Source organism: Gymnoscopelus microlampas (assembly GCF_963454915.1).
Source record: "Gymnoscopelus microlampas genome assembly, chromosome: 8".
Lineage (NCBI taxonomy): Eukaryota > Metazoa > Chordata > Actinopteri > Myctophiformes > Myctophidae > Gymnoscopelus > Gymnoscopelus microlampas.
Genome location: NC_139945.1, coordinates 16,771,651 through 16,793,325, shown reverse-complemented (window position 1 = coordinate 16,793,325; position 21,675 = coordinate 16,771,651). Strand labels below are relative to the sequence as shown.

The following is a 21,675-nucleotide window of genomic DNA, read 5'->3' as shown; positions in this document are numbered from 1 at the left end:
GTCAGGTAGGTTATTGTGGCCTCCTGGTGGCGCTATAATAGGCCAATGTGAAAAGGGTGCCATTTCTTCCTCTACATAGTGGAAATGTGCATGCAAACTTTTACGTTAATCGCACACTGTGTTCATGATTTGAGGCATTTTGTTCAAAACAGACTTATCCTGCTAACTTTGGAAGCCAATGTTAGCCAATTAGAATGGAATATGAAATATCGGACACATCCGTCTTGATCACATGACTACAGAGATACTGTGTGCTGATTTGTGTGATTTTTGGACAGAATCTGAAGGAGTTAGAGCAAAAAATTGTTTTACAAAAGTCTGCCTCCTGGTGGCGCTCTAAAAGGCAGATGTGAAAAATACTGGGCAAAAGTTTTTCCTTGGCCTTTAGGGAGTGTGCGTGCAAAGTTTCACACAGATCGGTGCAGTTATACAGTAGGTGAAAACGCGAATCGGCCTGTTATAGCACCACCATGAGGCTGATTTTAAAAAAAAATCAAGTGGCATTTCTTTCTCGGCCTAGTGGGAATATACGTGCAAAGATTCACAGAAATTGCACGCTGTGGTCATGATTTGAGGCATTTTGTTCAAAACGAACCAACCCTGCAAACTTTGGAAGCCAATCTTAGGCAATCAAGATGGAATATGGACAATCGGACAAATCCGTGTTGATCACATGACTATAGAGTGTGCATATATATACTGTGTACCGGTTTGCGTGATGTTTGGACAAAATCTGTAGGAGTAATATAAAAAAAAATGTTTTGCAAAAATCAGCCTCCTGGTCAGGCCAATCTGAAAAAAACGGGGCAGAAGTTCGGCTTTGGCATCCAGAAAGTGTGTGTGCACAGTTTTGCAGCGACCGGGCCAACAGTGCCGGAGATTAGCTGCTCACAGACAGACGGACATACACACAGACGGACGGACACACAGACGGAGAGACAGGGTGCAAAACATAGTCTCAGCCATGCCTTTCGGCCTGGCGAAAACAATACGATTTTTCCTTGCTAATAATCATTTACAGCAACACAACATCTTGCAAAAAATGATCCGTTTTTTTATCGGTTTTAGTTGATTGTACAGGTATACGTAAACAGATATACAGACACACAATGCCTGCTATGGTTAGGGTTTGGTACCGGAACTGCCATACTGGCACCGGTTCCTATACGACAGGTATCTACCGGACCTTATCTCAAAGCACATTTCAGTGCTTGGTGCCATGTTCTTACCATCTGCACATCTATCTTGTGCAGACAAGATACAATGTTTATAGAAGTCTCAATCAACATGAAACCAATTGCTGCACATTTATTTTCAACCATCAATACCACAAACTTGGTATTGAAAATAAACTGTCATGGCCAATGTCAAGAATGTTCCAACTATCCATTTATGATTCTGACATAAAGGACAGATCGATCTGATAGATAGATATTTATGATACAAGTTTCACATTTATTTACTCAATTAATTTTCTGATCACCATTTCATTTAATACTGGGTAGATGCTTTTGTATTTATATACTGAAGTATTCTTTAAACTGTTAACATTTTATGTATTGTTACATTTAAGTTGTGTACCGATTTGATGCTGCATCTCAAGGGGCTATCCTTTCAATACATTCTGACCAAGTTCAAATGTATTGGTTCAGGCACCATTTTAAAAGTATTGTTTTAGCACCAGTAATGGAGAAAAACATTAAAATAGATTTCCAAGTAACCCTAGCTATGATAGTCGGGGTTCCCTGAGTCAACATGAGGACAGTCAAACACACCCCCTCTCACTCTCTCTCTCTCTCTCTCTCTCTCTCTCTCTCTCTCTCTCTCTCTCTCTCTCTCTGCTACTTGGTATGGTCCAGTGGTATGAGTCCAGTCTGTCTGAGGACAGTGTTGACAGCAGGGATGAGACGTGTGCGGTAATTTAGCAGTCGGTCATCATACACCATCTGGTCTGCTGGCAAATGAGTCTGCATTGGAGCTCTAGAGAAGAGATAGAACATACTGTAGTTACAACAGTCTCCCTTGTGTGACACCATCAACCACTTCTGTATGCACTTTTGGTCATCACATCATTTATGATGTGATGCAGGCCTACATTTCATATACCGAACACACATACATACCCATCATGCGCATACTATACACATAAAGAATATGTAGAAGTAGGACCCATGCACACAGCACCTTCAAGCACCTCAAGGTGTGCTATGACGTACAAAAATGTGTATACGTATACAAAATATTCAATCATGGATCTTGAATCAATACTTCTCCCTTACCTAGTATGGTACATCCTTGCGACGTTGTTGTCGACCCAAAAACAACCCCTCTCGGAGTCTAGCAGGCCGTGGACGGTGGTGCTGAACACAGCCCGGGGGTTGACGATGATCTTAAAGTTGGCGAATGGCTGGTCGTTGGTTTCATGGAACAGGTGTGCCAGGATGTTGACCCCGGATACTCCCTGCCACTCGGGGCAGCAGCCGTAGTGACGCTGATGAGGAAACCGGGAGGTGGGAGGAGGAGGAGGAGGAGGAGGAGGAGGCAAGGCGATGGTGGCGGTAGAAAACACATAGTTCTGAAACATGTAGCCGAAGTCAGCACCGTATTGCAGCTCCAGCAGTGGAAGGAGCTCTGGCCAGCTGGTAATAAACATAGTAAAAATAATCAGTCAATAATCTACAATATCTGTCTACCTGTCCGTGCATCTCTAAGCAAACATGTTGTCAGAAGTGAGTACAGTATCCTCCTGGCACTCCTCCAGTTGGTGAGAGAATTTATTTTGTTAAAGCTGTAGTCAGGGACTTACTTATTTTAATGAATAAAATGATATCTTAAACAATCTGGTCGAGAATATTACAATACAACACAACCAGCGGATATGCAATGGTTGGAGGTGGTCTCCCTACTCTTCCTTTGAGAAAGTTAGACCCTGGTATCAGGTAGGACACCAGACTGGGTAACAACGGCAATAAAGTTATTTGAAGCATATGGCACACTAGATTGGACACCAGATTTGGGCCTACAGTGTTTGGCTTTGGTGTTCACCCTGCCTAAATGAAATGTCAGCATTGTTTGCGGTCTTCTAATACCTTGTTGGCTGCTGCTTGGCTATTTACTTGTCACACACCTGTGATTTGCATACTGTAGTACAGTCTGACAATCTATGGTAAGAGCCTTTCAAGGCCTATCTGATGCTATTTCTCACTTCTATGACAACTGAAATTCCTTCAGGATTAAGGTCGATATCTATCAATCTGTCTGATATCTATCTATCTATCTATCTGTCTGTCTGTCTGTCTGTCTGTCTGTCTGTCTGTCTGTCTGTCTGTCTGTCTGTCCGTCCGTCCATAACTTTTGCCACCCCTGTTATTACCTCAGGTTTTATGTAGGCTGATGGGGATTTTCCAGTCTGAGCTCTTAACAGAACTCATTAGAAAGTTGTGGTGTATTTCCACTCTTAACACACAGAACTCATTAATAAGTAAGTTATTTATAATAAGTTATTAATATTAACCAGCCTACTTTATTAACTGTTTGCTAATAGTACAGCGGTACAATTTTGAGTCTCACTCATATGACTTGTTGGAAAAAGTCGCCAAATGCACATTTCAGCACCAAATCAACAGGCATAGTCTACAATCTCAATATATTTTGCCTATAAGGATTCGAGATTTAACAAAGGTTTAGCCTAACTAACGAATAAGGAGAAGATAAATATCACCTCGTAACTAATTAAATAGCCCACACTTTCACTTTAGGAGCCTGAACCAGTATGAAGAAACAACCACGAACGCACACCACGAACAACCACGAACGCACACAAAGTAGGCCTAATGAATTAATGCCATTGCACCGACATTATGAAAGGAGGCATTTATTGATGATCTCACAGATCTCAAGTGCTAAACACTTTTTTAAAATATTTAATTGTGGAAGAAACATCTCTCTCCCTCGCTCGATCCCTCTATCTGTCTCTCTCGTTGAATGTCCCTCTTCACTCCCTCGAGTTGGTGCTGCTATCTATGGATTGGCAATCCATGACATGCATGCTGTGAAGTGTGTGTACACACACACCTCTTCACACCTACGAAAGCTTTACAAAAGCTGCCTGAGTGTTCAAACTGGGGTATTTTTGGGGATAGAAGAGAGGTAGGGGAGACCAAAAACACACAAAAAAGAAGAAAAAGTTAAAATTCATGGTGTATTCCCTTTAAACTTTAGAAGAACAGTTGAGTTGAAGGGTTGTGAGAAATAAATAAAAAGTGATATGTGACTGTCACTCTGTAGTCCTGATTGTGGTTCACTCTCATTCATGAGCTCTCATTATATTCCTGAGTCAAGTGCGACACCAAGTGGTTAAATTCAGTACTAGCGGTCCGGTATATACTTACCAAATATTGTCAGTCAACCTTATCTACTGATTTTATGCTGCGTAACTGAGGAACTGGAAGTAGTGAGTCCATTTACTTTCATCACAACAAAATCACACTTTGACACATTAAAACGTAAGCAAACACAGATTATTTTACAGCCTATTAGATCAAATGGTCCTGGTACTGTATGTACTTCAGGGGAAGTGAAATGGCTGTGGGTTCATGTTATACTACCCTTCTCTAGCGCAACAAAAATGATGTGTCACTATTATTGGTGTAACTGATTAGGCAAAACTAAATTACGTACCAGGACAGTTTTATTTTACGGCGGGGATCGTAAGAGGCGCCAAGAAGAGGGTCTGTCTGTCTGTCTGTCTGCCTGACTGCCTGCCTGTCTGCCTGTCTGTCTGTGTGTCTGTGTCTGTGTCTTAGCTCGACCGATAAGTGCCAGTTTCCTGTACACCCTGCCTGTAGGCAAAGCAAGTATCTCCATATTTTTACATTTTATTTTAATACATTTTAGAATGGAAGTTGGCATATAGTTGGCGTATAGTTGGCATTCGGGTCAGGATGAAACCATGCCCAAATATGTAGTCATACGTCGTATATACGTCATAGATGACACACAGACTGGGAACATGAAGGACCCTTGCTAGTTTACTAGTTTACAACCAGCCAGCGCCCATATTGTCTATGTACCAAATGTGAAATGAGGTAGACGCATTGTTGGTGCATTTCTATCTTATGGGGAGCGATTAAAAAGTCAGAAGGTGATTGTTGTTTGGACCTAGAAGGAACTGAAGTCCAGCACAGTCTAGATTCACTCACTGGAATCATTTCCCAGCTATTTAGAGAGGGCATTATTCAGCCTATGTAGACATTTTGCTGACAAAATCCATGCATCTGAATTTACATGGCAATAAATTCATCAAACTCTCATTCAATATGATAAATAACTCAACATTGAGGTTAAAATATTTACCTATACAGTATACAGAATATAATACTTCATAGTATTTGTTATGCTGTCCATGCTCTCCACGCTCGATATTGTTTTGTTTGCTATTGTAACATTTTCTAACCCTGTTGTTGCAAGTCCTTCATAATGTTCAACTGTAGGTTAGAAATTCATGTCCAGTCAAGTGCCACTGCCTTGTTAAAACATTGTTCTGTGTAACAGATAAGGATATACGTACGCCACTTTTTGTACATCGCGTTTGTAGGTTAGATTAAAGTAGAACTACGGTTTTGTATGCTTTTTATTTTGTGTTGGACAACTTCTGTGTTGTTGTGGTTCAAAGCAGGTGGCTTCCCTTTTGACGAAATGAAGCCTTACCTTGGGATCGTAAAGGCTTTCCCTAACGTTAAAAGAGCCAGACTGCCAGAGATTAAGGATGCAACCCCAATGAAGACTAAATCGGATGAAACTAATGTCACAGGCACTATTTTCCACGGTGTGACAGTGTATTTCCTCCCTGCTGGCATAGGTAATGCCAGATGCCAGATCTTCCAAAGACAAATCCAACAGAATGGAGGACAGTCTGAAAGTTTGCTCTCTTCTAGTGTCACTCATGTAATTGTAGACAAAATGGACTGGGACAGGGCGCTCCGGATACTGAAATGGGATAAGATGCCACCTGCAGTTCAACTGGTAAAGTGCGCCTGGCTGAGTTCATGCATCACAGATAAACAACTACTTGGTGTAGCTGCCTACAGTCTAATCTCTCCATATAGTGATTACCGTGAAACACACCAAGAAGATGGAAAAGAAGACTTGTTCAATGGCTATCCTGCTATACCGGACGCAGTGGAGCCACTGTTGGATCAAGCAAAACCAGAGGAAAGCACAGAATTGGTCTCAGAAAGCAAAGAGGAGTTAAGTGACGAAGATGGAGTCTCACAGGTTGACTTGAATGCTCTGATGACTGGCCAACACTCCAAAGAGGAGACCTCTGGACCCAGTCTCGATCCCAGTCCAAGCACTCGACGACAGAGGCCTGTGTCCAGCAAGTGGGTCTGTTCCCGGTCCTCTCAGTCCAAAAACAATAACTACAACAAGCACATCACAGTAAAATTTGAAGTATTGGCCAAAGCTTACACACACCAAGGGGACAAGTGGAGGGCGCTGGGCTACTCTAAAGCTGTCAATGCACTCAAGACTTACCACAAGCCTATATCATCATATCAGGAGGCTTGTCAAATCCCAGGAATTGGAAAGAAAATGGCTGACAAAATTGACGAGATCATGGAGAGTGGTCATCTCCGTAAACTAGATCACATTGGGGAAGGTGTGCCAATTCTTGAACTTTTCACAAATATCTGGGGTGCAGGAGCCAAGACAGCGCAATTATGGTATCAACAGGGATTTCGGACTTTAGAAGATATCCGCACAAAAGCTAACCTGAGCAATACTCAGAAGATTGGACTCAAGCATTATGATGACTTTCTAGATCGGATGCCCAGGGGAGAAGCAGCCTCCATTGAGGAAGTGGTAAGGAATGCTGCCCTAGCCACAGACCCAGGCCTTCTGGCCATAGCATGTGGTTCATACCGTCGGGGGGAGGCGACATGTGGAGATGTCGATGTCCTCATCTCTCACCCTGATGGCAAATCCCACAAGGGGATCTTCTGTAAAGTGCTACGTACTCTCCATCAGAGTGGATTTCTGACAGATGATCTGGTGAGTCATGAGGAGAACGGGGATCAGAAGAAGTATATGAGTGTGTGCCGTTTGCCAGGACATGACCGCCGCCATCGCAGGATTGACATGATTGTGGTGCCCTACAACCAGTTAGCCTGTTCGCTCATGCATTTCACTGGTTCGGCACACTTCAATCGTTCTATGAGAGCCCTGGCGAAGACGAAATCCATGAGCTTATCAGAGCACTCACTGAACAAGGACGTGTTGCGTCAAGGTACTTTGAAGATATATAATGGCACTCCGCTTCCTACACCTACAGAAAAGGACGTTTTTTGCCTTTTGGGCATACCATTCCGTGAACCTCATGAAAGGAACTGGTGATTTTAAACCTGTAGTGTTGAGTTATGCAAATGTCTTGTCTGTTTTATAGAGAAAAATATGATCATGCTAGAACAGCGGTTTGAGGTTGAGGAGGTGACGTGAAGGTGAAAGGGATAATAGGAACGATCAACAGGACATTAAACTCCTTCTGATTTGCGCAACAAAATTCGCCAACCCCAGCTAGGGTATGGGCACTGATGATGCGGAGGAGAGAACACGCCACCAGCATCCCCAGCGGGAATGAAACCCAGGACCTTCTTGCCGTGAGGTGACAGCGCTACCGACTGCGCCACCGTGCTACCGCTAAAGAGTACTTCTTTCGGATTCTTTATTTCTCTCCTGATGGATGCTGCTCATGCTTGTTTATTTGAGACATCACATGTGTATATACTTAAAATGAATGGTCAGTTGTAGCAGTGGCACACCTCGTAGCAGCATAGCAAACGTATACATTTGAATTATCATTTGAAAGTGACAGATTGACTTATTGACCCAGTGTTTTAACTGGTAATAATGATAACTAGAAAAAGTGCTCCTCGGAGCACAACTCTCCGCTGTTGGGAATGTTGGGAATGTTCTATCTGTATAAGTGTCCTATCCGTCCTGTCTGTATAAGTGTCCTATCCGTCCTGTCTGTGTAAGTGTCCTATCCGTCCTGTCTGTGTAAGTGTCCTATCCGTCCTGTCTGTGTAAGTGTCCTATCCAATTGTTACAGTATCCGCCATTTCTCAACCATTTCGTGATTGTTCCTGTCTTACCTCACTCTTACCAGACTTGTGTTGGGAATGTTGGGAATGTTCTAATTCTTATGTTCTAACTGTCCTATCCATCCTGTCTGTATAAGTGTCCGATCCGTCCTGTCTGTATAAGTGTCCTATCCGTCCTGTCTATGTAAGTGTCCTATCCCTCCTGTCTGTGTAAGTGTCATATCCCTCCTGTCTGTATAAGTGTCCTATCCGTCCTGTCTGTATACTGTAAGTGTCCTATCCGTCCTGTCTGTATACTGTAAGTGTCCTATCCGTCCTGTCTGTGTAAGTGTCCTATCCCTCCTGTCTGTATAAGTGTCCTATCCGTCCTGTCTGTATACTGTAAGTGTCCTATCCGTCCTGTCTGTATACTGTAAGTGTCCTATCCGTCCTGTCTGTGTAAGTGTCATATCCCTCCTGTCTATGTAAGTGTCCTATCCGTCCTGTCTGTGTAAGTGTTCTATCCGTCCTGTCTGTATAAGTGTCCTATCCGTCCTGTCTGTATAAGTGTCCTATCCGTCCTGTCTGTGTACTGTAAGTGTCCTATCCGTCTGTGTAAGTGTCATATCCCTCCTGTCTATATAAGTGTCCTATCTGTCCTATCTGCCAATTATGTATCAGCCATGCAGCCATTTCGTGATGGTTCCTGTCTTACCTCACTTTGACAGTGTCAGAGACACTGTCAAAGTGACGCCATGTATTTATACAGTATTTCACCGTATTGTCACGTGTCACGTGAGGCTTGACCAATCGGTGTGTCATATTTAGAAAGTGAAAACAATACTCTCCTGCGGAGAGTAATAATAAACACTATATGCATATGAAAAAATAGGCATTAGCTGTGTTGCTTGCACCGCAAACAACACAGGGGTCCAGCCCAGGGGTCCAGCCCTTTACTGGTTGTTTATACCGACCTCAATCCCTTGGTGCTATTGCAGCGACAGCGTATGCATAACCACAACCACAGCAAGTGACACAAGTGATTTTGGAAATATTCAGATCTGAAAATGTATGATCTGGAATCTGGAAATTAATGAGTGTAGCATGTAGCATTTTTTACAGGAAATACACACATAGACATACAGTACCTGTCCACTTGTTGAGGCAGTATGAGCTCATCTATGTCGTGCAGGGCGATATACTGTGTCTGGTACATGTATCTGTAGACGCAATCAGTTAGAGCAGGGATCTGGCCATAGTAATGTATCTGACCAGGACTGAGCTCAGGCTGCCAGCCAGCAGACACGTTCAGATGACTGGACATAGACCAAGGAATCACCTCCACCAGACCTTGGAGGGAGACAGAGAGAAAGGAACATTACATAATACAGCCACAATCTGTTAACAATGCTGCTGCTGCGGCCATAGCCAGGCAAGCGATACCGATGTATCAAGAGCAATTCCACCAGACTACTGAACTGTTTCCAACTGACATGACCACCATCAGGTTTCGAACAGGAAGTGAGCCCTGTCTGTCGCAAGGCTGTTCTGATGACACAGGCCACCACACAGTATAGGACTGCAGGTGTGTTTCACTGCAGCTGCACTGGCACGTACTATACAGTATGTATACACTGATATGATATATATATTTGCTGCTAAATAATGTGTCACTTGCATGACAGACTATACGCACAAAAGAGACTATGTTTCTACATCTGCTGCTATTCAACGGCCTCATTATTATTATTTTTTAACCATGCACCTTATATAAGCTACTATATACTGTTACTATAGCTGCTGCAATTTTAACTGCTTCATTCCATTACCTTTTGTACTGGTAGAGTAAGTTATATTTTCTGTTAAAACGGGAAAATTGTAAAAGAAATTGAGTGCTTGTTCAATAACAGGGATATCCCCATCTCTCCAGCTCTTTAGTAAACAGAATATAAATGTTCAGGTGTGTTGCCAATTTCATCCAATCAGGAGAGAGTACCCATTTACCTATTTAGTTTTCCAATTCCAATTTTGTCTGCTCATTTTTGTTTTTGTTTCATCACTTCTAATTTCACTTTATCCTTTATCCTGCATGAGTTCTCTCTCCTGATTGGATGAAATTTGTATCCTGACCTGGAAATGTATTTTCTGTTTACTGGAGAGACGTTACTGATGGAACCATCTTCTACCTGTATGTGTGTAGTAGTCCAGAATCCTCTGTGTATCTGGGCTACAGCTGGTCTTATAGATGACCACTCTGGTCACCCCCAGTAGTCTCAACATCTCCATGCTCTGGACCAGCTGAAAGGTTCACCACACACCATACATCACAAGGGTCACCTGAACTTTTACAATGCAGTTACTGAATATGTTAGGTGTTGCAGACCAGTACCTGCAGCACATTGTTGAAACCAAACATTGTAGAGAAGCAGACAGTGAAATTGTGAGGGAAGGAGTCGCTTCTCATCTCCTGGTTCAACACCTCCAGAAACACTGGCTGCTGCTCTTCAACCGTGACTGGGAGGACAAACAAAAAAAGAAAAAGAAAAATGCGGGTTGATGTGACATCTGCAGGGGACGCTTTTGAAAATACGAAACGAATTGCGTCCTGTATTGGTTCAAAATGTGACGTGAGATTTAATTGGCAATTGAAGGCTGATTCCTTAATACTTTAATACTGTCATATTTTAACTGAATAAAGTGATTTTCAACTGAATAAAGTGCAGACATGTCGTGTTGACACTTTGCTCTGTTGAAGATACTGTATGCATCATTTGTGGGCCAACAGAGAATTACAGTCTTTAAAGGAGGAGTTCACCCAAAAAATGACTTATTTTCTATCAATTACACACCCCATGAAGCCTTGATTTCATGGATTTATTTTTGTTTTTGTGGCATTCCTAAGACAATAATTTGATGACCGTGTGTATTTCCGGTAGGAGACACAAATAATCTAGTTTGTGTCTCCTACCGGATACATTAGCCGGTAGGAGACGGGAATCAAATTATTAGTTTAGGAATGCGACAAAAACAAAAAATAATCCATGGATTCAAGGCTTCGTAGGGTGTGCAATTGATAGAAAATAAGTTATTTTTTGGGTGAACTCCTCCTTTAAGTTATTGATGCCGCCATCAGTAGCATTTCAAATGTTCCCATTCTAAACTGATGGAGTGTTCTGTCTCTTCTATATTTTACTCTCCGTTTATTCCATCCAACTAGTAACTTCCAGTACCGTCTGTGCCAATAGATGTCACAGCGACATGAGAGGGGGCCTCACATCCCACAGGGAGGGGGCACAGGATATCCACTGTCCCATACTCAAAGCCGAAGTGATCAGAGTGAAAGACGCTGTCACCCACAGAGATTCTGCGCTGTCCTTGGCATGAGAGGATGCAATAATAGGCCACCGCTTCTGTCTGCAGTGCCACAGCAATGACACGGACCTGAGAGGACGAAGGAAGGACGCAGAAATGAAGACGTTTCGCTCAGTGGTGTCCAATCATGTGCCACGAAGAGCCACGAGTGTGCAAGCTTTCACCCCAGCCAAACACTACACCAGCTGATTGCAGTCATTATTCTGGTTAGAGGTGATTATTAATCTAATCAGCTGGTTGGTGTAGTGGAATTAAAACCTGCATACTAGTGGCCTTCAGGACATGATGGAACTCTGCAGATTCATTTCAGATAGGATGACTACATTTGGTTCAGATATGTGATTATAATAGTACTTTATATATATAGTATTTTAATTGAATAATACATATTTATCTGCAGATAGTGCAGACCTCTTGTCTGAATGTTCGGTGCTCCATGTATGCCGATAGCAGCAGTGTATGCGTCCCATTGACCGCCACTAGGGGCACCTTTTCTGCATGTGGGTGTGCATTGAACATCAGAGGGGAGTCTATAAGGAAGTTGTCATGAGGTTATCAAAATAGAACAAACAGACCTTCTGTATACAAATACAAATAAATGTGCAGCCCTTTCTTTATCATACACGTTAAAATAGTGTATGTGTCAGTGTCTCGCATATGCTGCTGCAGATTTGTATGGATTTATTCGCATTCAGTTTGTTTTGAGTGTGCTTTCACATCCTATACAGCAAAAATAAAAAAGCAAATAGCATTTTTATACTCCACCCAATTTCACTTTGTACATCACATCACAATGGCAACCCAAGTGGACCCAGTATGTCCACTTTTAGCCAAACTAAATAATGGTCTAAAGTGCCTCTGGAATCAAAATATACGACTACAGGTTGCTACTGGGAAACAATTAACAGCTGAGAAACACAAACAAAACTAGACATCACCTGGTTGTTCAAAGACAGATTCTGGAGGTAAAGTTGCTGGGTTTTGGGCCTGGAAGGTAGATCTGTAGTACTGGCTCCAAAAGTGGGTCGTTCTCGCAGGGCTGCAACAGTAGGTTCAATGAGAACACATCTGAGTTAATTTAATTGTCTCTTTATAGCATGGCTGATAGCCAAGCCATCTAAAACAGGCTTTGTGTCCCCTCAAAAGTAAGCCAATCGCAGCTCATGCTGCTACAGTACGTAAATGACATCACTAATTGGTTGGTGGACTGTAGGCAGTGAGGAAGGGAATTCAGGTTAATTCCACTTGCAGCATATAAGCTTACACTGCTTTGTTCCATGGGTTTCATGTAAACACCTAGTTCCTGTCAGTCTGTCATTATATGATGGACGAGGCTTATGATTCTTTCTCCCGGTCTGTGTTTTTTCCCCCCGATTCTACAAGACTCTGATACGTCTTTTAAAGTGATCGGGGGATCGATCATACAGGAGATAAATATTTTATGCTTTTTCAAAGTTAAGTGAAAATACTCGAAAATCGCTGGCAGTCAGTGTGTGTGCTCAATCTGTTTTTGCCCATATACAGTATCTAATACTGTTTGCGTGTGTGCGTGCATGTGTGTCTAATATGTGTAGCCTGTATGTGTACATGTATAAACAGAAATTAGGCTACTATCCTTCTTTCCCATTACTGAATGCCTTTGTCCCTTTTGGGATTCTTATGTTTCCCTAGTCGATACGTGTGGTATGCATGTTGGGCATACAGTATTAGTCTCAGTGCTTGTCAGTCAATCAGGGTTGAGTGAACCAAGTCTCGGGTAGCCAGATTCCACAATCTCTGAATGCTATATAGAGTCAGTCTGGAACTACACCTTCTGAGATCCAAGGAGGAGAACGTCATTTCCGTTCACGAAAATATATTTTAAAATATCTTTACATTTAAGAAAGCTATATATGTTTCGATGATTTTGATTTATATTAGGATACATTTGCACTATGCTTAATAAAACTATGCTTGTTAACTCCTGCAGAGCAGAGATCAAAGAGAGAGAGCTCCATCCATGACATCACCTTATTAACGAATTGTAAGTACCTGGCAGGCTTTAATTTCATACACAATCTATTTATAATGCGTAATTCCACTTGTATGCAAATGACAAATCCGTATGAGAACTCAATAAATAGCTAGATGAATCAATCGAAGAAAAAAAGTATATACTTTTAACACATCGGGTGCCAGCATTTTTTCATAACAACTTACCGTGGGTGCCAGCATTCTCCCCATTGACTGCGCTTTGCTGTTTCCGCGTGCGTTACAAGCAAATCCACGCAAAAAAAAGCATCGATTCATGTTCTGCCATGAGCCTGGCTACAGGCTGGAACCATAACATTCCCCTCGCGGGTTACAACGGGGGGGGGGGATCGCGCATGACCGGTTTTCCCCACAGGAAACAGATTCGGAGATATAGGCGTTTCAAAGTAGGAAATAGACAAGAAGAGCGATCTGGCACTTCCTTCGCAGGATTACAATGGGTGCTCCCAGAGCTGCTCTAGCCCCGCCCGCGCGGAGAAAAACAAAAAAAACAAAAAGACTGAAATCACGGTTCAGACCGTGTTCGGCACCGAAGCTTCGGAACCGCCACTATGTAAACACACGGTTCAGACCGTGTTTGGCACCCGATGTGTTCAGTATGAGTACATTTTTAATTCCGGACTTTTACTTGTAACAGAGTATTTCTACACTGCAGTATTGATACTTTTACTTAAGTAAAAGAATGTGAGTACTTTTCCACCACTGTCTACGTTGTAGATCGCGTCAGATGTTACTGGGTTGAGTATAGAGTTGTCAAATTTAACTCGTATATTGTAGGCTATTAATCACAGTAAAGTATTCAATCAATCAATCAATCAATCAATCAATCAATCAATCAATCAAACAAACATATCTCTCACCAAAGGCAAAAAATATAAATATTTTTTATCAATCAATATATCAGAACTGGGCTGGCCATATATATGGGGGTGGGGGGGCAAATGGCACTGTGTGTGACCCTGTAGTATGATCAAGTAGGGCGCTGATTTACGAAAAAACACAAAAAGTTAAAATATGGAGATAAGAGTTTTATGCCCGACAGCGACGATATGTTAAAGGTAGGGTAAGTGATATTTTTGGGTTAAAACAAAAAGTCTTTTGTTACAAGGTTAAAGCACTATATTCTGATAGTAATCATTGCTATAGAGTGTTTGTTCAGTAACAGGAGTCTCCCCGTCTCTCCAGCTCTTTAATAAACAGAAAATACATTTTCCGGTAGGTGTCAAAATCTCAGCCAATCAGGAGAAAGTACCCATTTTTAAGCTTCATTTTTATAGTGTTCCAGTTCCAATTTTGCCTGCTCATTTCTTAGTGTCATCACTTCAAATTTCACTTGTTTAATCTGTATCCTGATTGAGTTCTCTATCCTGATTGGATAAAATTGGAAATGAAACTGAAACCAAAACGAAAATGCATTTTCTGTTTTATAAAGAGCTGGAGAGAAAAGAAGACTCCTAATACTGAACAAACACTCTATAGCAATTAGTACTCAGAATATCAGAATATAGAGCTATTTAACACTTATTTTAACCAAAGAAAATCACTTACCCTACCTTTAAATATGTCATGTCTATGTAACACTGGAATTTCAACTAATTGATAGCCTATATTGCAATATGCTATATCGTAATTAGAATATTGTGCAACATCAGACGTGGTTGACATACGTGTATACCCAAAGCAGCAGGGTGAGGGAGAGAACGGTGATGACAGGACTCAGGTACGTCAACTTCTTCAGTCTCCTCAGTTTAGGCTGATGGTGATGGTGTCCTGCCAAAGGCATCTTGGCCAGTTCGTATTGGATGCTGTCAGACAGGCAAACAGAGATTTTATTAGAAGACAAGAGCGGAAACAAAACTAGTTTCTTGACAAGATGATACATTTTAGGTATAAGATATAAGTGGTGGAAAGTAACTAAGTACATTTACTTAAGTACTGTACTTAAGTACTACAGTTTTGAGGTATTTGTACTATTGTACTTTTAGGTATTTGTATTTCCAATTTCCAATACTTTTACTTCTACTCCACTACATCTCAGAGGCAAATATTATACTTACTTTGAAGATTTTGATTATTTTTACAAAACATACATTAGCCACTTCAGCCCTATATATACATTTCGGCCATTTGAAAATAGCCGATTTACTAGCTCAAAATGTGTTGCATAGCGACACATTATGATTATGAGCTTGTAGATCTGCAATTTTCTAAAGATTTTTTATACATTTGAGAACTTAAAATTGGACATTCTGCATAATTACTTTTGGTACTTTAAGTACATTTATTTATTATAATACTTTTGTACTTTTACTCAAGTTACTTGAATTCCGGACTTTTGCTTGTAACAGAGTATTTCTATATTGCAGTATTGATACTTTTACTTAAGTAAAAAACTTGAGTATTTTTTCCACCACTGTGAGATATTAGTTAGTTTCATTTATTGTCCACGTGTGGAAATTTGTCTTCGGTCTCAACAACAGTAAAAAACAAACAGTTACAACAACAGCAACAACACACAATTATTTTCTCGTGGCAAAAGAAAAGTGCAGGACAGTGGCAAATACAAAAGAAAAAACAACAAATCTAGCGAGACATTGTATCATTTAGTGCCTTAATGGCATTAGGGATGAAGGAATTTTTAAAAATGTTACGGTTACGGTTAGTTCTTGGTACTTTGTACCGTCTACCAGAGGGAAGTAGTTCGAACTCCCTGCAGAGTGGATGAGAGGGGTCGTTTGCTATCTTGACAGCTTTTTTACGAAGTACCTCCTTGTAGATACAGCTTAAATGTTTCTGTCTCTTCCCAATGATTTTTTAGGCTAGGTTCACTATTCGCTGCAGCTTGCCTCTACCTTTTACATTAAGATTGCCATACCACATTGCCATGTTAAAAGTCAAGATTCCCTCTACAGTATCAGGTTTTTATAGACTGTTTCCATGATATGCTTGCTCACTCTAAAGGAGTTGAGCTTGCGTAGTAGGTGGAGGTGTTGATTACAAGTTTTAAAAATCTGGTCAGTATTTTCACTGAAATTGAGTTTGCTGTCAATATACTGTATGTGCCTAAGTATTTAAAATTGTCTACTACCTCCACTATTTGTCCACCAATTGTAATGGACTGCACAGGTTCCTTTTCATAAATGACAAGTTATTTTGTTTTGGTCACATTGATCCCTAAGGAGCTTTTATCGCACCAGTTCTGAAGAGATGACACATGTACTCTGTATGCTTCCTCCCCCGCTGTGTCCCCCTTCTTCAGTAAGGCGACCAGGGCCATATCATCCGCATATTTGAACAAATGAAATATATCCTGGTCTAACAGGAATTCATTTGTATATAAGGAGAAAAGTAAGGGGGATAAGATAGTCCCCTGCGGAGCACCGGTGTTAAGCACAGTGATGTCGGACAGAGTATCATTCACACGGACCTGTTGCTGACGGTCAGAGAGGAAGTCTCTGACAAGATGGATAATACCTCCATTTACTCCTATGTCAATGAGTCTCTGCAGAAGGGTGTGTATCTGCATGCTGTTGAAAGCAGAGGTAAAATCAATAAAAAGGACCCTGGCAAAGTGGGAGGGGACTTGGAGATGCTTTGACAGAGTGTTAAACAGACTGATAGTAGCATCATCATTTCCTCTCTGACTTTTATAAGCAAATTGGAGATGATCTAAGCTGTTAGAAACCATCGCTGTGATTTGTCTGCTTATAACTCTTTCAAAACATTTTCCCAAAATGGAAGTAAGAGCAATGGGCCTGAAGTCTTTTAGTTCTTTGGCTCCAGGCTTCTTGGGGAGAGGCACAATACAAGACATTTTCCATAAATTGGGCATTGTTTGAGAGTCAAGCAGATACTGGAATAACATCAACACAATACCTTTAAGTTCATGAACATTTTCTTTCAACACTCTACCTCTAAGGCCATCTGGCCTGGAGTTGGGCTTAATACAGGAAAGGCTAGCTACAATTTCATTTTCACTGAGTGTGATAGGGACATACTGCGGAATGGACATACACACACTATCATGCTCAGCACTGAAGTCATTCTTATCAAAACGTCTGAAAAAGATATTTAGATCATTAGCAAAAGAAGGAGAGGGGTGCGACAGGGGGGTACGCTTCTGCTTCGTTTCCCTGCCCATCATCCCATTTAAACCTTCCCATGCTTTCTTGGCATTCCCAGAAAAGTATTGGTGCTAAACTTTACAAGTGTGCAACGATCCCCCTCTCCTTGAATAAAACACTTGACCTACAGCTGTAACTGAGTGTAATTGATTGAATGCAGTTTTGAAAAGTATGCAAGTGTGCTTAGTAAACCTATGGGCCATATGAGGAAGTAAAAACAACAACAAAAACAACAAGTCTTATGCAAGGTTCCCTTTAGACAGCCTTTAGACAGAGTGACTGGTCTTGCATTCATGGAGATTTTTTAGTTTTTGTCACATTCCTAAGCCAATGATTTGATGACCGCCGGAAAGATGCCAATGTATCCGGTAGGAGACTCAAAGGAGACAGTCTCCTACCGGAGCTACCACTGGTCATCAAATTATTGGTTTAGGAATGTGACAAAAACTAAAAAATCTCCATGAATTCAAGGCTTCATGGGGTGTGTACTTGATAGAAAATAAGTCCTTTTTTTGGGTGAACTACTCCTTTAAGTCTAAATGAAACTGAACAGATGGGGTGATATCTTTCATAATACTACAGCATAAATTTTAATTCATCAGCATGCCTGAATTATCAGTTACCAGTATAAAACCAATTCACTTACTGTACCTTGCCCTTCACTTCTGTTCCATCTCCTTGGTGTTTTGAAGGGAATTGAGAGTTGCACAGAAATAGTTCCATAAAGACTGAACTTCCTTGTGTAATGATGCTGGTTCCATGGTGCTGTCACTGTGTCTATCACATATCACTGGCTGGCTGCAGACTGCAGTGAGCTGCACTGCCTGTGTGCGCCAGAGTGCAGCTACAGTCAAAACACACACACACACACACACACACACACACGCGCGCGCACGCACACGCACACGCACAGGTCCGTAAATACACAATATTTTCGAGCTGCGTTCGCGCGTCTTAGCTACTTGTGGAATAATGAATGTGGAAGAAACACACACACACACACACGCACGCACGCACGCACGCACACACACGCACACGCACGCGCGCACACACACGCACACGCACTAATTTCCCCCTTTTATTTCTCTCACTCACTATCAGTCAGCTAAAATCGGAGAATATAACGGCCGCCAGCGTTTTGTCTATTAGGCTAAGGCTAGATTGCTCAAATTAGAAGTGGTGTAAAGTACCTAACTGCATTTATTTACTCAAGTAGGCCTACTGTACCGTACGGTGAGGTCTTTTTTACTTTCTTTACTGGAGTACTTTTATACCTCTACACTACATCTCATAGGCAAATATTGTAGCCCACTTTTTATTCAAATTGTTTTAAAACTTTAGTTAGTAGTTACTTTGTAGATTTTGATTATTATTACAAAACATACATGTATCACTTCAGCCCTATATACATTTCGGCCATTTGAAAATAGCCGATCTACAAGCTCACAAGGGTTGCCATGCAATGCATTGCATTGTGAGCTTGTAGATCTGCTATTTTCAAAATACTTTTTTATACATTTTGAACTTGTGAAATGGGACCTTCTGCACAATGAGTACTTTCGACTTTTGGTACCTAAGTACATTTTTATACCAATACTTTTGTACTTTTACTCAAGTACATTTTCAATTCCGGACTTTTACTTGTAACAGAGTATTTCACTGCAGTATTGATACTTTTACTTAGGTGAAAAAAAAAGAGTACTTTTTCCACCAATGCCTACCTTGTAGATCGCGTCCGATGTTGTTGTCACTCACAGATGAAAAATGAAACTCATATTGTAGGCTAATCACAGTGGTCAAGTGCATAAAGTATTCAATCAATCAAACAAACGCATCTCTCACCAAAGGGATACAAAAACCTCCTCGGCTCCTCCTAATAAATAATAATTTAAAGAAAGTTGTCTTAAATATGACGTTATATTTAATATCCCCATGGCAGCAGCATAACCTCCTCAATGTAAACGTGACAGCCTGATTTAGTTGTTTTTTGCTGCTCTGTATTTTCGGGGCTTTCGCTTTTGCTAAATGAATCCCTGCAGTCACAGAATTCTATAGGGTGCCCATTGTCATGTAACACGAGTGGGTCTCCTCATCCCTCCCTAAAGGATAATTAGGAGGAGCCTTTCAGCAAAAAAAACAAACACATGTGGTGTCATTTATTCCAATGGTTCTCAACCTGTGGGTCTGGACCTCCAGGGGGGTCCCAACATGAGTTTGGGGTCAGATGACAGTGAAGGGAAAATTTGAATGCCTAAAAAACTAAGTAAAAGAAAGAAAAGAAAAAGACTGTTACTGATCCAAACTGATCAACCAACAAACTAATTAACAACATGGTCAAACATTGGTCAAATTGTAAAATAAGAAAGAAGCAAACATTTTGCAAATAGCCGATCTACAAGCTGGCGTTGCAAGTCTTTGTGTGCTTGTAGATCGGCTATTTACACAATATATATGTGGAACCGAGTCAAACTAAATGTAAAGCCTCAACTCCTATACATTCCAGGTGCTTATCAGGGTGGGGGAGTCCAGTTCAAATATGATTATTTTTGGGGGTCCCCAGTTCAAATAAGATTATTTTTGGGGGTCTCAAGTTCAAATATGATAATTTTGGGGGGTCGCGGCCTGAAAAGGTTGAGAACCACTGATTTATTCCTGTGTACTCAAACATCACGGAAATGGTTGAATTTCAGAATAAAAGCTACTGTACAAGATGTTGTGCTCAGAAATGTATAAAAGGCAGAGGTGGAAAGTAACTAAGTACATACTCAAGTACTGTACTTTTATTTTCAGGCACATATTGTACTTTTACGCCACTACAATTATTTGAAAATTGAGTTACTAATTACTTTGTAGACTTTGATTATTATTACAAAACAATTTAACCACTTTAGCCATATATATTTCGGCCATACAAGTTCACAACGCGTCGGTAGTTCTGCTATTTTCAAAAGACTTGTATACATATTGAACTTGTGAAATATTAGATATTCTGCATAATGAGTATGATAAAGTAGATAAAAGATCTGATAAAGTCGTAAATCCTGCTCTATGTTAATTAAAACTATTTGTAGTTAAACAGCTGAAAACCCAGTGTAAAAAGGATGAGATGATGAAATCAAAGACAGACACAGGCCGGTTCTCAAATTAAAAGGTTGACATTGTATTAAGAGAAAGAATCAATCCACGAGGCACCTTACAGCAAAAATATCTCTCTGACTAAGCACTCAATGTTATACACAAATTAAGTTGTTATCAGCTCTGACGATGACATCTGGCCATGAGGAGCCTTGCTCGTAGGTTGAGACTTTGGCGAGACCTTGGCTCTGACCGGCGTCGCTGGAGGTGTTGTGGCTTTGTCATAGATGGTCAAGTTAACTCCAATGAGCTGTTATTGTATTCCTCCAGAGATAATCAGTGACCTCGCTGGGCCTGTGCGCAACACAAAACACATGCAGTCTCTAGAGGAAAGGTGGCATATGTATCAATATTGTCGACAAGATACATAGTTTTAGACCCATCAGAGTACTTTTTCTCAAGTAAATTTTAAATACCTGACTTTTAACTTGTAACTGAGTATTTCTAGATTGTGGTATTGATACTTTAAAACATGTCAGTACTTTTCCCACCACTGATAAAAGGAAGCTGCTCATCGTTATTCCACATCTGACACTGAACTGTGTCTGAGTGACACTGGGACACATAACACCTTAGGGACATGTAGCTGTAGGGACATTCCGAGGTGGAATTTCAAAATGAAAGCCTCCCAAAATGTCATCTGATTAGAATTAAAAGGAAACACCCCATTGTCACAGATCAATTTAATTTAAGAATGATAGCAGCACCCTTCAGAATGTCTCAGAAAATATTATGCAGAATTTCAAAACGAAAGCCTTCTAAAGTAACCTCTCTGTTCAATTATTTACCTATAGGCCTATCGATTAAAAGGTCCTATATATGCGCTTTTCTTCTTTGGCCAGATTGAAATAGCAATCTTTAAAGATATTTCACCTGTAAGACCAAGAGTGGTTCACAAGAACATTTTTTGGTGAAACTATTGTAAGATATTT

General features: G+C 40.9%; 2 protein-coding genes across 2 annotated transcripts; one reads left to right on the top strand and one right to left on the bottom strand.

Moving 5' to 3' along the window:
• Positions 1–585: 585 nt before the first annotated feature.
• Positions 586–16,761, bottom strand: LOC311050490 (uncharacterized protein; the record flags this gene model as incomplete). Its single annotated transcript, XM_084064573.1, has 10 exons — positions 586–1,980; positions 2,280–2,639; positions 9,230–9,431; positions 10,268–10,379; positions 10,471–10,595; positions 11,312–11,522; positions 11,865–11,983; positions 12,392–12,492; positions 15,152–15,289; positions 16,679–16,761. The coding sequence occupies 10 exons, from the start codon at positions 16,759–16,761 to the stop codon at positions 1,842–1,844; spliced, it is 1,590 nt and encodes a 529-aa protein (XP_083920699.1). The 3' UTR covers positions 586–1,841.
• Positions 5,698–7,395, top strand: LOC311050307 (DNA polymerase lambda-like; the record flags this gene model as incomplete). The annotated part of the gene is made up of 1 exon (XM_084064318.1): positions 5,698–7,395. The coding sequence occupies one exon, from the start codon at positions 5,698–5,700 to the stop codon at positions 7,393–7,395; it is 1,698 nt and encodes a 565-aa protein (XP_083920444.1).
• Positions 16,762–21,675: the final 4,914 nt, after the last annotated feature.